Source organism: Lissotriton helveticus, chromosome 2_2 (genome assembly GCF_964261635.1).
Source record: "Lissotriton helveticus chromosome 2_2, aLisHel1.1, whole genome shotgun sequence".
Taxonomy (NCBI): Eukaryota; Metazoa; Chordata; class Amphibia; order Caudata; family Salamandridae; genus Lissotriton; species Lissotriton helveticus.
The window spans coordinates 117,058,767-117,076,284 of record NC_136060.1 but is presented as its reverse complement, the minus strand read 5'-3'; the positions used below and the strand labels follow the sequence as shown (position 1 = coordinate 117,076,284).

The following is a 17,518-nucleotide window of genomic DNA, read 5'->3' as shown; positions in this document are numbered from 1 at the left end:
GATAATTAATATTCCAATTTCTACTTTCAGGTTTCAATACTGCCAAAAATATATACAGGCAGGCCAGTATGAAAAGATGGGTAAAGGGTACATTAAGTCAGCATGGAACCTGCCCTATACACATGCTTGTGTCAGTAATAAAGGCCAGAAAGTGTTTCTTAGTGGCAATAATTGTGCGATGTCACTAAGTGGTACACTTCTGTGTCAGGGTATTAGTTTACATGGAGCCTGTGAAGGGTCTTCAAATAACCTTTCATGTCACCAGCTAGGCACACCTGCAACACAAATAGAACCATTCTTTAGGAGACTATCGAACGGGAGTTACATTCTAATAGTAGATCGCAGATGTTGTAGTTTGCTGCCCGGAAAACCTTATCTCATAACTACGACTGAGAAGGTCATGTGCTGTGAACGGGTATTGTTCCCCAGCGCTTCACCAGACAGGGAGGCAAGGTTATGGCCCAATTTGAAAATTGCTTCTATTCGAATTGATACTTTAAGCAGAATGAAGACAGTGCTTCTCCAGACGCCGACCCGGCTAACGTCATCAAAAGAAACGTATGATCTCCAAGTTGCAAGGACAACGGCAGAGATTCATTCATTGTTATCAACTAATTCCCCCATACATTTCGCAGAAATACTGAACGAAATCTTAAATATTTCTGATACCAGTGGTGTCTCAAGTGTATTTAAGACAGTGTTTTCGGGAGCTTTAACCCCATTCAAAGCCATCCTGGGTATTTTTCCAGACTTTGTCCACTCCATCTTTGGCGGACTTCCACTCCTTTTGGGACTGGTAGCAGGAATCCTATTTTTGATCCTGTTATTTCGCTATGGCAGACCGTGTCACAGACAAAACACCTGCGACAAGGGAAGAAACGATCCTAGCCATTGGCTACCGGGACCGGATATCTAAAATCCTTGGACTTTCCCGGCTTAGAGACCTAAACATGACTTGGTTTCTTTCATTTAGACCGATGTGGCAACGTTGTGTTTTACCTGTATTAAGGTGCCTGCTATGCGGAGAAGAATGCGTGTTGGACACCTGTCTGACGCTACAATCGGATGTGCCAATGGACGCAGAAACCTTGTTGGGTCCGGTAACGGCTCATGCATTGTGCTGTCCCCAGCGGCTACCAATCCTGATGACGGCATTCGTGGAGGCTTCACCACTACGATTGAGGGGTAGTGAAGTACGAGATGAAAGCAGCATCGATCAGGTACGACCTTCTGTCAGCTATGCTGATCAAAACATCAATGAAGGCAATCATGCTCATGAATGCATGGTAACAACTTTTTCCGAGTTAGTGGAACTTTCACAGGAAGCTGTTGACAGCTTTTTCGACAGTCTAAATGATATGATGTTCTCACCAGAGCAGAAATAATGACTTTTGAGCAAGCTAGCACATGGCGTTCCCAACACCCTGAATTTGGCCCGTCAGTAGAAGACCTAGTTAACCTCTGCTCTAGGTCTATACTATTGAAGGTATTATTCCAATGCGCAGAGCCTATTGGGATAATAGGAACTACACTACAGAGCCACCAGGTTCTCCGTCTCCTCTTCCCCTTCTTCCTCCACTGTGCTATCTCTCAGCGCCTGTACTAATGTTTCCCATGCCATTGCTGCGTCCTGTGCTTTCTCGTCTGAGCTACGGCGGGCCAGTTGGTATCTGATCGTACTCTCCGCTGTCGCCCACTTCAAGAATTCATTCAGGCACCTCCGGTGTGTTGGCCCTACCTTCGACTTCCACCCCTTGGTCAGCTCTCTCTTCGCTATAAGTAGGCCCATGTCGATGAATTTGCTTGATAGTTTGTTCTTGCGTGTATGTGGGAACCAGTGTAGGATAGTGACCGCGCTGTCGTACTGCAGTTCCCTATCCGCTACTGCATTCAGGGTGTCCCCTATTTCCTTCCAATACTCTTGTAAGCGGGGGCAGCCCCTCAGCATGTGTACTAGGTCTGCTCCTAGCTGGTCACATCTGGGGCATGCTGCGTCCTCTGCACCAAAGTACGCTGCTATTTTACTCGGGGTGAGGTAGGCCCTGTGGAGGATATAGAGGTGTATCAGTTGGAAACGCGCATTTCTGGTGCTCTTCCTAGCCCTCCGCACTAGCTGGGACCACGTTGTGTCTGGGATTTCTAACTGTAGGTCAGCCTCCCACTTATTCTTCAGCGGTGTCAGTGGTTGTAGGGTTTCTGTGTGCATTCTGGAATAGAGGCATGTAACTGGCTTAAATGTTCCTGCCGCCATCATTGTGTATTGGCACGCCAGTGACGTCGTGGGCTCTATCAGTCCCTCCCCCCAGTGCGCTTGTATGGCTTCTCACCACCGCCGCGTGCAGTAAATAGTCTCCCCTCGGAAGGTCGTATCGTTCCTGTAAAGTCTGGTACGGGGTTAATACTCCGTCATCATAAAGATCCCCTACCATCTGTAACCCTGCCTCTTCCCACAGTCGTAGCCTCGACCAGTCTCCGCCATGTGGGAGTGCTGTCACCATGCCCAGCGGGATTTCGGGCGCATACGGGTGCCCGGGTCCAGCTCGCTTTTGAGAGCGATTCCAACATAATCAGAGCGTCCGTTCTTCTTGGGTCAGCCCTCTGAGCATTAACCTTTGTATGCCAGGACGTGGCGGGGGTGCCATTCTCCCTCTCCTGCTCCGGGCCGCGGTAGATTCTCGCAACTTCTTGTGTGAAGAATTGTAATTGAGCCGCCAAGTAGTAGAGCTCAAAATCTGGGACCGCTAGGCCACCCTCATCCTTCGGGCGGGTCAGCGTCGCCAACGCAATTCTACGTCTGCCCGTTCCCCATAAAAAGGACACAATCGTCGATCTTAATCGTCTGAAGATCGCTCCAGGTATCCAGACGGGGAGGGTCCGGAAGAAATATAGTAAGCGCGGCAGGGCTATCATTTTTAGAAGTGCAACCCGGCCTGCCATTGAAAGGGGCAGGGTGGCCCAGAAGGACATACTACTCTGTAATGCGCGGATACAGCGACCTACATTACCGTCTAGGAGGTCCGCAGGGTCGTGGTATATGTGCACCCCTAGGTAGCTCAGGCAGTTGGGCTCCCATCTAAGCTTCGGGTGGAGTGGGGGGCGCTCCTCCCACCTCCTTAGAGGGAAGAGGCAGGTTTTCGTCCAGTTAACCCGTAGTCCCGATATATCGCCGAAGCGCGCTAGCAGTCTCTCTGCGCCTTCCACAGCTTCCTCCGCATCTTCTAAGAAGAGGAGGAGGTCGTCTGCATATAAGGAAATGAAGTGGTGGGCCCCTCTGAATTCCAACCCGTTGTAATATTCACCCCGCCTAGCCATTGCCGCCAGAGGTTCCACCGCAAGCGCAAATAGCAGGGGAGAAAGTGCACATCCCTGCCTGGTTCCCCGATTCACCTCATATTGGTCTGACACCGAGGGTCCGACTCTCACCCTAGCTGTCGCTGAAGAGTAAAGCACCTTTGTCCATCCTATATATCCTTCACCCAGGCCAAAGCCCTGCATCACCCTATATAGGTACTCCCATTCCAGGCAGTCGAAGGCCTTCTCTATGTCAACCGCCAATACCAGGGGGGCCCTCGCGCCCGGCGGTGGGTCATATACTAGTCTGAGCAGCCTACGGATGTTGTGTGTCGTGTTCCTTGTGGGTATAAAACCTGATTGATCCTTATGGACCAGGTCTTGCATATGGATTAGCAGTCTGGTGGCCAGCACTGTGCTCAAAATTTTGTAGTCGGATGTTAACATAGATAACGGCCTATAGGACGCAGGGTCTGTGCTTTCCCTTCGCGGTTTCAATAAAGGGATCATTATGGCCTCGCGCATTGACTGGGGAAGTCTGCCCTTTTCCCTGGCGTCATTATATATCACCTGAAGTCTCGGGCCAGTTGATCTAGGTATCTCCCGTAAAATTCAATGGGCAACCCATCTATCCCTGGTGTTTTGTTACGCGCCATTCGCTTTATTGCTCCCCTTATTTCTGCCAAGTCTATTGGGCCGCCTAGGGTGTCAGCTTGTTCTTGCTCTAGTTGTGGTAGCTGCAAATCGCTCAGGAACGCATCTATTGCCTCAGTCTGGTTCTCTAACCCAGTTCTATACAACCTCTCGTAATATGATCTAAAGCAGTCCAGTATTTCTGGCTGTGTTTCATGGGTGCTGCCTCCATTCCCCTTTAGGGTCAAAATCGGTTGATTACTCCTATTGGGGTTCGCTAGCCAGGCTAAGAGTGTTCCAGTTTTGTCCCCCTCAGCAAGAGTCTTCGGTAAGTATGTTTTATAATCGAAGCTACGAAGGCGCTCCACCTCTACGGCCACTGCCTCCCGCGCCTCACTTACTCTCCCCTGTAACTCAGGGCGGTTAGGGCGTTCTAGTTCCGCCTCCCTCAATTTACGCTCAGCCTTATCTAAGTCTTCCACCAATGACCTGCGGACTCCCGCAAATTTCCCTATGCAGTGTCCTCTTACTACTATTTTAAATGCGTCCCACTCCACGGCTCTGGATGAAGCGGTACCCTCGTTCTCTGCGAAGTATTGAGTGATCCGATCTTCTAGCTCTACGCGGAAGGGTGGGTCATCCAGCGTGTCCGGCCGTAGCCGCCACGTCGGAATCCTTGGGGCTTCATTCATCCAATCTAGCGTCAGGAGTATAGGGTTGTGGTCGGATATCGTACGTGCCAAGTATTCAGTCCGGGCCACCGCTGGAAGTACTGTTTGAGAGCAGAGGGAGGTATCAAGGCGGACATGGAGGTCATGTAGGCTAGAGTAGAACGAGTAATCCCGCTCTGTTGGATGTTGTGTGCGCCAGCCGTCCGTCAGGCCCCATTTTCCCTGCCATTCCGTTCTGCACCTCGCCAACCTGTGTACCGGGGATGTATGTAGCGGTGGGTGTAATCTATCTAGTGTAGTATCTTCTATTGAGTTGAAGTCTCCCCCCATCAGTACAGGGCCCGTGAAGTAGCTGGTTAGTACCCTGGAAAGCCTCGCGAAATAAGTTGCCTGATCTACATTCGGCGTGTAGATGCTACTGAGCACTGTGTGTCGACCTCTAAGTAGTCCCTCAACTGCTACATATCTCCCCTCTGGTTCTTCTGTATGCCTAGTTACTTGGAAAGGAACACCCGCTCTCACCCAAATTAACACTCCCCTAGCAAAAGCAGAGTACGTGGTGTGAAACGGGTGGCCCCTCCATCTACGCTGTAGCGCTATTCCCTCTTTCCTCGTTAAATGGGTCTCTTGTAGGAATGCTATATGCACTCCTCTACGGACTAAGTAAGAATGAATTTTGTGTCTCCTGGTCATCGTATTTAATCCCCGCACATTCCAACACACACATTTTATCGATCCCGCATTAGCCATTGTCCCATTGTGTGTGGTTTAGGTCATCAACAATTTGCATCCAGATCTCAGGCTTGACACCGTCCCCACCCATCCCCAACTTTCTCCCCTCCCCCCCTCCCCGAACTACGCCTTGAGTAACCCCAACTTCTCCAGGCCCCCCCCCCCCAGATCAGGACCTAACTGCAGAAGAGTCGCTCCCATCCAAACTATCGAGCAAACGTGCTCTCAAATCCTCCTAAACCGTAGTCAATACTACGGAGGCCTTATGGGCCCTGGGGCGCGTGAGCTAACCTCTGGAACTTTCAAGTGCTGTCCCCATGCCCCTGCCCCGCAATACGCATTATGACTCACGATATTCCAGTCTTACAGCGGCCTGCGCAAGAGTTCGTAGAAGCTGCACCAGTCGTTGTCACCCCAGCCAGGTACTATGTCCAGGATTCAGCTCCCAATGATTTCTCCTGACGTCTGTAGCGTGACCTTCGGGCCCCTGGCCCCGCCCAGCTCCGACAACTCAGTGTCCGAGCCCGTTCCCTGGCCCTCCGAGCCCGATTCTCTCCCTGATTGGACCAGCGCCGATTCCCGACACATCCTTTACTGCCTGCAGTGCTGCTCTTCGTTCGTCTACTGTCTGGGAGTCCGTCGGCCTTCTGGACCCCTGTCCACGCCCTCGGTGCCTCATTGACCGCCTGACTGATTGTTTCTGGCGCTCCTCCTCAGCCCTGAACCGAGCTCCATCCGTGCCTGCCTTATAAGTGTCCCACCAGGTCCATGCCTCTGCCGCCGTTGGGAAGAACAGAGCCTTCTCGTCTACCACTACGCGGAGTCTGGCCGGGAACAGCAGCGAGTACTGTATGCCTTCTGTGCGCAGTTCTTTTTTGATAGAGAGGAATGAGGCGCGCATTTTTTGGGTCTCGAACGTGTAGTCCGGGAACAGCGTAACTTTGCTGTTGTCCACCTGGAAGGGACCTGCATCCCTGGCCCGTTGCAACAGCCAGTCTCTGTCCTTGTAGTGAAGCAATTTGATGACCACCGGGCGAGGTGGTAGGCCCGGTTTCGGGGGCCTGGATGGTACTCGGTGCACCCGCTCTAGAGTGAAGAAGGGAGAAAGGCCCTCCGGGGCCACCACAGTCTTTAGCCATTCGTGCAAGTAGCCCACCATGTCCGTGCCCTCTTTTTTTTCGGGAAGGCCAACTAGGCGCACGTTGTTCCGCCGGCTGCGGTTTTCCGCGTCCTCTGCTCGCCTCTCTAGGGCTTGTATGCGGTCCAGCGCCTCCGTGAGCTTCCCATCCATCGACTTATGCGCTGGCACGATGTCTTTTAAGGTGTCTTCCGCTTCCTTGACTCTATCTGTTAATTTCGCGTGATCAGCCCGCAGGAGCCCCAGCCCCGTCGACACCTGCACAATGTCCTGATGTAATGCATCCTTCGTGGCAGCGATAGCCTCTAGGATCCGGTCCTGCATCTGTTGCAGTTCCGTTGTGGACTGTGAAGTGTCCTCCGGCGTCTCCGTGGCAGGGCTCCCGTCTCCTTTAGCTCCCCTGGGCTTTCCCATCTTGCTCCTGCGTCGTCGATCTGGGCTCCCAGGGATATTCAGGGGTTGTCGGTGTCCCCCGCAGTGAGCAATCCGTTGGGTATTAACTAGGAGGGGTTTAGTCCGGGTTCTCCTGCTGGGCTCTCCTCTCTACGGGGTCGGTCAGCTCTCCCCGCCTCTATAGACCATGGCTTCATTCAGGTCGGCCACGCGGTGCTGCTATCGCGTTCTGGTCCGCCAGGGCGCACCAATGCCGTATCGGCACTCCGCCTCCTCGGTGGTGTAACGGGGGGGTCTGAGGAGTGTGCCGGTTATCGGATCCCTTACGGTTCAGCCGGGGGGTCGCGTCGTCAGATATGCCCGCCGGGGGGTCCGCAGCTTGAGTGGATCGCTGCCCGCCACTCGGTCCCCTCCTCCTTTTCCTCCGGCGGCGCCCGCCAATCGAATGCTGCCTGCGTATGGAGTCTGACCCTCTGTGTTCAGCCAGTCCGGTGTTATATGACTGCTTTTTCAGGTTCCAACCTCCTTCCGGGCACAGATTCAAGGAGTTCGATCAGGGTCCCCCGCTAGGAGCGGTCCATGGGTGGGCAGATAAAGTTCCCCCCTAAAGTGGGCCCCCTTATGGGCTCCTATCCTCGGGGCGCTCGCTCTGCTCTCCGGGCAAGGTTGGCCTCCGGTTGCCCCCGTGGAGGCCGCTGGTCCTCCCCAGACGTCCTTCTCCTTCGGGCCCCAATCTAGCCGCAGTACAGCTCCAGCCGCCTTCGGGTTGCTCCTCGCGGCCGGCCCGGGCCGTCAGGGCTCTAGGATCGCTCGTGGCAGCCCTCGCTCCCCCCAGGGGCCAGTTACTGTAGACTCTCACCGTTGGGGATGGCAGGTGAGTCCTCCAGGCGCCCCTCGATGTGTGCAGGGAGGATAGGCCCCAAAGCCGGGGTGTCTATTTTCAGCTCACGGTTGGGGTGGGGCCTCCTCGGAATCGTCCGTGTGCAGGGCGCCGCGCCGGCCTCTCCGGAGTCGGGGGTCGGCAGCTCGCCAGTTGGCCTCAGTCCTCCTCCCGGCTCCTCGCGGTCCCGCCTCCTCCGCTCAGCCTGGTGACGGGGCCGGAACTACACCCTCCGAGATGGTAGGCCCCGAAGACGGGGTGTAGATTTTCAGCCCCTCGGGTGAGGCGGAGCTCCACTGCTGCCGCCCGCTCACAGCGTCCCGCACCGGCCGCCCAGGAGTCTGGGCCGGTGGGTCGTCAGTCGGCCACAGTCTTTCCCTGGGTCTCACACGGACCCGCCTCCCGCGCCCAGCCGGGCGTCGGGGCCGGAGTCGCGCCCACAGGGACAGTGGGCCCCAGAGCCGGGGTGTAGATTTTCTTCCCTCTGGGTGGGGCGGAGCCTCGCCGGAGTCTCTCGCGCTCAACGCCCCTCACCGGTCGCTCTGAGATCGGGGACCGATGGTGTGCCAGTCGATCCTAGCCTCCCCCTCGGCCGCTTACTGTCCCGCTTCCTCTGCCCAGCCGGGCGCCGGGGACGGAGCCGCTGCTACTATTCGGCGTCCGCTTCCCAGGATGCCGCCATCTTATGCTCCGGCGGCCCGGGCTCCTCGCATCGAGTTGCGCCCGCTGCAGTGGTCCCACCGGCTCGCCACTCGAACCGGAGCAGGCCCGGGTGTTGCACTCGGGATCTTCCCGATTTTCGCGGGGATCCCGGGTCAAATGCAGGATTATCGGCGGATCGTTGGGCGGAGGGTCGGGAGCCTCGCTAGGCTGCGACCGTCCTCATCGGCTGCTAGCCACGCCCCCTCCGGGGACAATATCAGTCATGTGTACAATACTGGTGCCATTATTCTCAAAATCCTGCTTCTTGGCATACATGGCCGTAGTTCAACAGGTGTCCTTCACAGTGATAGTACCTCAAGCCAAGTACCTAGGCTTTCCTGTTTTCAGTTTCTATTTTTGGTAAATTCTGGTGGGGTTTTTTCAGTGTTTTCAATATCTTAAAAAACAGTTGTTATCAGTGGTTACACATTTTCGCGCCACTAAAAACAACAGAAAAAGTGTTTTTCCGGTGTTTATGGAACGTTTTGCTTTTAATATTGCTTGCTTTCTGCACTGAAAGAACATGGTATATAGATAGTGTACTTATAGTGTATATGAGGTCCAAATAGATTCTTGCAAATTAATCTTATTGTAGTACACCATACAATACTTCTTCAGTGAGTCTTTGGGTCATGTGCACTCGCTCTTTCCTTCCCATGTAAACTTCTGTGAAAAGGCCCTCTCAGCATTCTTAGCCCATTGGGCTGAGAACCATCAGCTAAGGGACACAGTTGGGATGACTCTTTCTTTGATGCCACATAAAACCTTTTTTATATACGTAGCTGAATCACTGCAAATACAAACAATATCACTCCAATCTTTGTTGAACTTGGAAAGAACCTTTTTTGCAGAGCATTACAAGTGACACTGCGTTCCATGTTTTCCAAAAGTCTGGTGTCATGTTGTCACCACTATCCCAGATGCTTGGTGATATATATACTTGTCACTATACCTTGCATTGAATGTTTAAAGCCTGAGGTGTTGGCAATTCACCTACTATCAATACTGACCCACTAGAAACTATGGTCTGATATATTAAGGGTTTTACCCATTCTCTGTGGGTAAATGTGATGACACATATTAGGAAAGATTTTTATGAAACCAGCCATTTTACTTATCGGTGAAAGAATCAAATGCAGCCAAAATATCAAATATGAGTTTGATATTTCCTGATTCCCTATAGTTTATAAAATAATTAAACTAGACCTAAAACATGAAACTAAACCCTGCATCTTTAGACCAAAGGCCACAAAACTGAAAAAGTAAAAGGAAGAAGAAACAGTATTTTAGTGGCATCCCTAAAGAACAAAACTCAAGCACAATAATGTTAGCCAGTCTTTCTTACTGCTACTTGTATAACAAAGTTACATTGTATTGACCCCTTCAGGAAGAAAAAAATGACTTTCACTCTCTTTTTCCTTTCTTTGAATGGCATTTAGTTTGTGGTTGTCCAGGTGTTTCACAGTTCACGCTCACCACAGTACGATTCTAAAGTACATTGTTGGGAACACACCTGCAGTACCTTGTGAGACAAGTCAGATTGGTGCATAAATGTCTTGGAGCTGAATGCAGTTTCCTTGCGGCTAAAAGCCTCTCCATGTGATATAGAATGTGGAAATCTGTTGTCCAACGCTCCTTGATCTAGCAGTATTCCATAGTGCTGAGGACAGCCACACCAGAGCATACAGCCCGAGAAATCCTCACAACTTACCATGCAAGTAGAAAATGCTTTAGGGAGCCCTCTACTCACTGCCATCCTGCCCTACATGCCTTTGCCACTCATCTGCACAGAGTTTTCACTAGTTATTCTGCAGGATAAGCAGGGGTCTGGAACCCATCAGGAATTGCTTGATGCTGGACTTGATGAGGTCATTTGTGAAAAAATAGTCTGTGTAGCTCTGTGATCCTGCTTGCTCCAAACTGGCCACACCCAGTGATTCTGAGTCCACTCCATCTCTTGAGAAGGATCACATTTGCATTCCCTCAAGGAAAGGTCACTTGCTGTTCATGGAGAAAACGAGGATGTTGCCCCCCCTCTGCCTTTGCACTCGTTTTGCTTGAGTACCTGGGTCTTGAGGAGCTACAATTCTACTGTCAAGGTATGTCTTCAAAACCTGACTGTCACGTTGCCTTTCAGGAATCTTAACTGTACAGTGATTCATGCCACCGTGTCTCTTGCTAGAAAAGGTTGAGTTGGAAAAGCCAGATTTCATGTAAAACATCATAGTAGATTTACACAATTTCGCTCAATCCAATGTGGAGAAGTTACAAACATTTTTGACACTCAGCAGAAACGTAACTAATGTGCAGGTGTCCAAATCTTGCCCTCAAGGAATCACTAAACGGTCACTAGGGGACAATATCATTCATGTCTACAGTACTGGCGCCATTATTCTCAAAATCCCGCTTCTTGGCATACTTGGCCGTAGTTCATGGTGGTTCTAGAGGCTTCTGGGACAACATGTGTCCTTCACAGTGATAGTACCTTAAGCCAAGTACCCCATGTGTCATCTACAGCACAATCTGATGGCATTATATACACATGCGGCTGGAATCCTATTCACAGCTCATCCAAGTCCAGCAATTACTGTCTCCAACTTACTGTGGTGGATCCTGGCCCACACCTTATAATTGAATTACCATTATGCCTGACCCTTCCACAGTTCACGCTCACCACAGTACATTGTATTGACCCCTTCAGGAAGAAAAAAATGACTTTCACTCTCTTTTTCCTTTCTTTGAATGCCATTTAGTTTGTGGTTGTCCAGGTGTTTCACAGTTCACGCTCACCACAGTACGATTTTAAAGTACATTGTTGGGAACACACCATCAGTACCTTGTGAGACAAGTCAGATTGGCACATAAATGTCTTGAATCTGAATGCAATTTCCTTGTGGCTAAAAGCCTCTTCGTGTGATATAGAATGTGGAAATCTGCTTTCCAACACTCCTTGATGTAGCCGTCTTCCATAGTGCTGAGGACAGCCACACCAGAGCATACAGCCCGAGAAATCCTCACAACTTACCATGCAATTAGAAAATGCTTTAGGAAGTCCACTACTCTGTGCCATCCTGTCCTACATGCCTTTGCCACTCATTTGAACAGAGTTTTCACTAGTTATTCTCCAGGATAAGCAGGGGTCTGGAACCCATCAGGAATGGCTTGATGCTGGATTTGGTGGGGTCATTTGTGAAAAGATAGTCTATGGTGCTCTGTAATCCTGCTTGCTCTAAACTGGCCACACCCAGTGATTCTCCGTCCGCTCCATCTCTTTAGTAGGATCACATTTGCATTCCCTCAAGGAAACGTCACTTGCTGTTCGTGGAGAAAACAAGGATGTCGCCCCCCCCCCCCACGCCTTTACACTAATTTTGCTTGAGTACCTGGATCTTGCGGAGCTAACAGTTTCGTGTCGAGGGATGTTCTCAAAGCCTGACTGTCACGTTGCCTTTCAGCAATCTATCCACCATAACTTGAATAATGTGAAAAAACCGAGATTAAGCCACTGAGAATTCCCGAAGAACGCCAATTTACTAATCTGCTTAGATTCATATGCTTATCTGGCGTCATCAGGCTGTAACAGATTATAGATGAAAACCTACAGGACTTACATTTTAAAGTACAGGAACAGACGTAGGTAGTAATCCTATATAGCTAATGCGGCCGGCAAAACCTCCATCAGGCCTTATGTATCTGGTCCCTCTAGTTAAGAATCTGTCCCCCTCCGGAGACCAAACCTCTTCTGCCAGGCTTCATGCTTTATTCACAATCCTATTGACCTTTATGAAATCAAGAATCTAGCATGGTAAGGTTCCTCATTGACACTGACTAGGTGCATATGTGAGCACAAAGTCCTCTGTGCCATGGAACCTTTCACAGCTTTCCATATGTACAGAATTTTTTTTAGGCCGAGCCTGGGCAGCGCATGCGTTGCTCTGCAAGGCATGCTGCATTTGAGTATTTGAGCATTTGAGTATGTCATATCCATATTTTTCATTGCCTTGTGTCATTGTGCCTTGTAAATGCTAGCTTCTGATTCGTTAATAGGCGTGTTAGTCCCTACTTAGTACCCCCTTGTCTTTATTTGTAACCTCCTATGAGGACTGGCCCTTTTACTTCAGTTGTTACACGATATGTAAGCGCTACTTTCTTTAATGCGTTTCTCCTACTGAAGGTATGACATGCATTCCTGCAACTTTCAGCACGCCATGTGCGCTTTCACTTTCCAAGCACCACGTCCCGTTCCAAGCAGCCTCTTGCGGTCGAGGTCTCGCATTTACAAAAGTTAGAGCTATTGGCATTGTAAATGACAATGCCTTTTATTTATGTGTTATTAAACAAAACAGATAAATAAAAGGCATTGTCATTTACAATGCCAATACCTTAAACTCTCGCAAATGCGAGACCTATTGCATGGCAAATGCTTGTTTTTCCTTTAGTCTCTTCTTAACCAAGCTCTTTGGAGCTTCTGAACACACTCTGCATTCTTTTGCCATCTTCACATAGTAGCTATACAAAGCAAATGATGGTTCGTTTTCGAAGAACCAGTGGAGACATTTTGATAACAGACTGTCACCATGGACAACTCAAACTAATTTAGGCAATGGGTGTTTCGTGCTTTTCAAATATTGTTTAGTTGAATGAATATTCTTTGGAACCATGCTACTGCACATGTGCCTGCCTTGTAATCGGAATTAACGTACACAATGAACAATAAGCAGAAAAAAACTCTTTAAAGGGCTTGCTGCACCATCTTGTTGCAACATCAGCAGCTTCCTAAAATTACCTTGTTAATGTCACATTCCCATGCTGTGACCAAATCCTCATAAAATCCCAGGGCCAACGAAGGTCATAAATCAATATCACCAACATCTGCTTAGTTAGTACTTCCCTAGTGTTTCAAACCTGAGGATGAACGGGTATGTGGTGTCCCACTGACCCACAGACTAACCTTGACAAGGCCAAAAACATCTAAAAGTGAACAAAAAAAGCACACACAAAATATTGCTTTCTGTATATAATAAATCTACGAGACAAAGAATTTAACATGTGATGATTCAGTGTACTTAGGAGATGTAAAATAGTCATGACAATACAAGCACACTAGGAAGCGCGATGATACCCCAGCATGTGGGGAGAGGGTATATATCCCTCTGGGAGGAGCCAAAAACCAGTCTGTATATTTTTAAGAATTGGACATAATACATCTTGCATACGGTTGTGCGGCCAAGCCAGACCCAAAAATGAGACTGCATGACTGTAGATGGGGGAAACAGTTTGAAAACCTTTACATGTGCCCATGCTATTTTCTTAAATAACATAATAAAATAAAGACACTTTCTGGCTGGTATGAAATAATGTGAAGACACTCTTCATTTACATTTTTTGGATGATATAGCTCAAAAAGTGAACAATGATCAGCAACAAAATTAACAAAAGCTTTGTCTGTGTACCTTATTTGCCTGTCCTGGGTAAAGGTGGAAACAGATGCACTCTGGTTATTGTTATGTGGCATGCTGGACGGAATCTGGACCACATTACTCGTTGTGGGCTGAGAAATCAACATAGTGTTATACAGCGGGGCTGAAAGTGTGCCCTCAGCCTGGTTTGGTACTGAAGATTGCTGACTGTGCCTACTGAAAGCACTTTGTTGACTCTGCAAAAGAATAAAAAAAATACATTAAAAAAAAGTCCCAAGTAAACACTTTGAAAGACAAGTGTCAGATCTACATTCTTTCATCAACGGATAAAGTGTTTTTTGGCAGATCAGGTTTTCCAATACATTTATGTGCGTAAGGATCCCCAAAATCACAGGAAATGTAAAGTCGGAATGTCTGTACTGATGACTCAGTTCACATACAGTAGCCCTCAATGTGATGCATCATGAAGGAGCTAGCCAAGAAGCATGACACAGCACTATCAGTTGGCAGCCACAATCATTTTATATATAAGTACATTTAGCCAGCATTATGAGCGTTTGAGAAGCATATATATTAACTGAAGCTTTATACAAACTAATCTACAGTGCCTGTTTCCCCGAGCATAAGGTAGTGACCACACACTTTTCAAGCAGTCCTAAGAAACTGAATATAATGCTGAAGATCGTATTCAAACGCTCAGTGACGTTTAGCTGTGCTTTGATCTATCCATGACTTTATATTTTGTAGTAGCTTATTTTCCCATTTCAGAAATAATTACCTCTAATAGCGCCTTGATGTCTTTTGGCAATTGTTGCGCTTCACAAGTCTTTTTCATTCATTCATTGTACTTCCTGAAACTACTATATAACAAACCGCGTTGCTACTTCAACGTTCACCCAGGTAATGCGGAAGAAGTTAGGGTGGCATTTGTGTTCAGGTCATTAGAAAGCACATCCAATCTGAGATATCAATCATGCTGAAAAAATGAGCCTTTAATACTGTCTAGTAAAAAATGAGTGAGATGACCAGGTACCCAGGAGTATACCCAAGAATTGCAATTCTCCTATTAACATGACCAGAGAATCTGGATTTCATTAAAGACACGGAGGCTAGCATTATGCATTATCTTTTTAATGCAGTCACAAGCAGCCATACTACATCCTAAATAAAGCGGTTCTAGAATGGAATGAACAGATGGTATGAAAGGCATGTGCACCAAACAGACTGCCTCTTTTAAATGTGGAGGAATAACGAAAGTTTCAAAAGGTTCAGTTTCAACTTGTTCTTGAGAGTGAAGAATCCAAAAAATCCAGAAGGGAGTAATGAAGAGAGGTGAAGAGGAATCAAGGATGACAAGAAGAATCCATTAAGACGAATTGTCTGAAAGGAGGGCGGAACATGTTAAAGATTTGAAGTAGCAGAGCATCAAATTCATTAAAATATCAGAGCATCGTAGAATAAAACAACAATCAAAAGGATACATTCAATGATAAACAATGCAAAGAGAAGACCGTTCAAGGGAGGGACGGGTGGGATAATGTTAGCCTCCATGTCTTTAATGAAATCCAGATTCTCTGGTCATGTTAATAGGAGAATTGCAATTTCATTACAAGACCGGAGGCTACATTATGCATGTGTGTAGACGTGTAGGACAACATCAGACATGTGCTCGATAGGTTTGCAGTAATGTCGAGCAAATGTGGATGCGTTGGACCAGTCCACTGCTTTGAGGATATCATCCAACTTACCACCAGACCAGAAGGACTTACTGGCTGTACGTAGCACCTCTAATAGAGTGGGGTTGGAATTTAAATAAGTCAACGCCAGCTAGGTTAATCGCGGACTTGACCCATCTGGCTATGGAGGTAGAGCTAATGGGTTTGAATGTTTAACAAATGAAATAAGCAGTTGATTAGCGCCCTGAGGGTGAAGGCCTCTCATTCTCTTATCATATTCTTTCATACAGTCCCCAACACAGAAACTCTACGGCATGAAATTAAACACAACAGAGTAGCAAGTTTAAAGGAAAGGCATTTCCTATTGAGTAGAGAGTTATCAGGCCAGGATGAAAAAAGGTCTAAAATAGCCATAACGTCCCACATGGATTGGTATTTATGTTTAGGTGGTCTCTTCAGTCTGATACTTTGCAAAACTCTACAAACAGTAAAGTTTTTACCTACCGTCTTACTGTTGATAAGGGAGTGGCCAGTGGAAATCGCTGACTTGAAGCAATTAATAGATCTATAATAAAGTCCCTTGTCAAATTGTTCAACAAGAAAATTAACTATGTGTACGACAGGAGCCTCCACGGAATCTAAGTTCCTCTCCAGGCACCAACAAAACCATTTTCTCCAAATGTTGTTGTGCCTATAGTGTGTTCTTGGGGCCCAAGAGTCTCTGAGGAGAGTTGCAGCTGATGTCGAAAGGCCAGACAGTTCATTGGATTTCCTGACACATCCAAGCAAGAAGGTTCAAATTCCCGGAAAGAATTAGATGGCGATCTTCTCCGTCTGCGTTTGTAACCAAACCCTTGACCGCAGGCATTAAGAACGGAATGCTGCAGGCTAATTCTAGAGTCATTGGGAATCAGGCCTGAGAAGGCCGAAAAGGGGTTATCAGGACTAAGGGACATTGGTCTTGTCTGACCGTCTGAAGAACTGTCTGAATCATGGCGAAGGGGGGAAAAGCATATCCCCGAAGGTCTGACCAGAGCTGGAGAAAACCGTTCACTGCAAGAGCGCCGGATCGGGCTTCCAGCTGAAGTATTTCTCTAACTGGAAAGTTAATCTGCTCGCAAATAGGTCCACATCTAGTGGGCCCCAAATTCGATTTAGAGCGTTGAAGACATTCACATTGAGTTTACAATCGCTGAAGTCTCAGAGGAATCTCGAGTTCCCATCTGCGGAAATATTTGACTTTCCCGGGAGATACTCCGCCTTTAGGGCAATCTTGTGCTCTAGGCAAAACATCCAGAGCCTCTTGGCTAAGTTGGAGAGGTCTGCTGATCTGGTCCCGCCTAGGCGGTTGATATAAGATGCTCCAGAGATGTAGTCCATCTTCAGGATAACAGATCTCCCTTGAAGCGAGTGTGTGAAGCTCATTAGAGCGTATAAGCCTGATGTAAGTTCTAAATAGTTTGTGTGATGGGAAGTCTCTGCAAGAGACCATACACCACCGGTGTTTTGGTTGAGGAGGCGAGCACCCCAACCATGAAGGCTCGCATCTGATTCCAGGACGAACTCCGTAGTCGAGCCAAAGATTGCTTTGGCATTCCAGGCATCCAAATTCTCCAGCCACCAAGACAGTTCTGACCTGGCTTCCTGATCTAAGGTTACAAGATCTCCGTACCACAGGCCAGATCTGAGAGCCTTCCCTTTTATTCTCTGAAGAGCTCAGTAGTTGAGAGGCCCCAGGAAGATGGCTTGAATGGAGGACGAGAGGAGGCCTACAAGTCTGGCTAACTCTCTTAGGGATAGAGAATCTTGTTTTAGAACAAACCTGGTCTCTTTGCAAATGTTGGTAATTTTCTTTGGGGAAGTAAGAGAAGACATTTTGAGGTGTCTACTGTAAAGCTGAGGAATTCCAGGGATCTGGAGGGGGTAAGGTTTGTTTTTTCCCGGTTTATAATAAAGTCTAGACTCTCTATGAGGTCCATTGC

The 17,518-nt window shown here is 48.3% G+C and overlaps 1 protein-coding gene across 4 annotated transcripts in view; it reads right to left on the bottom strand.

The window, feature by feature from the left end:
* CLOCK (clock circadian regulator) overlaps window positions 1-17,518 on the bottom strand; it is a 1,757,788-nt gene that overhangs the window by 122,215 nt on the left and 1,618,055 nt on the right. For all 4 annotated transcript variants that reach the window (XM_078678181.1, XM_078678183.1, XM_078678184.1 and 1 more), the window contains one exon: window positions 13,894-14,096. In XM_078678181.1, coding sequence (XP_078534307.1) covers window positions 13,894-14,096 — 203 coding nt within the window. The remainder of the gene's footprint in view (window positions 1-13,893; window positions 14,097-17,518) is intronic.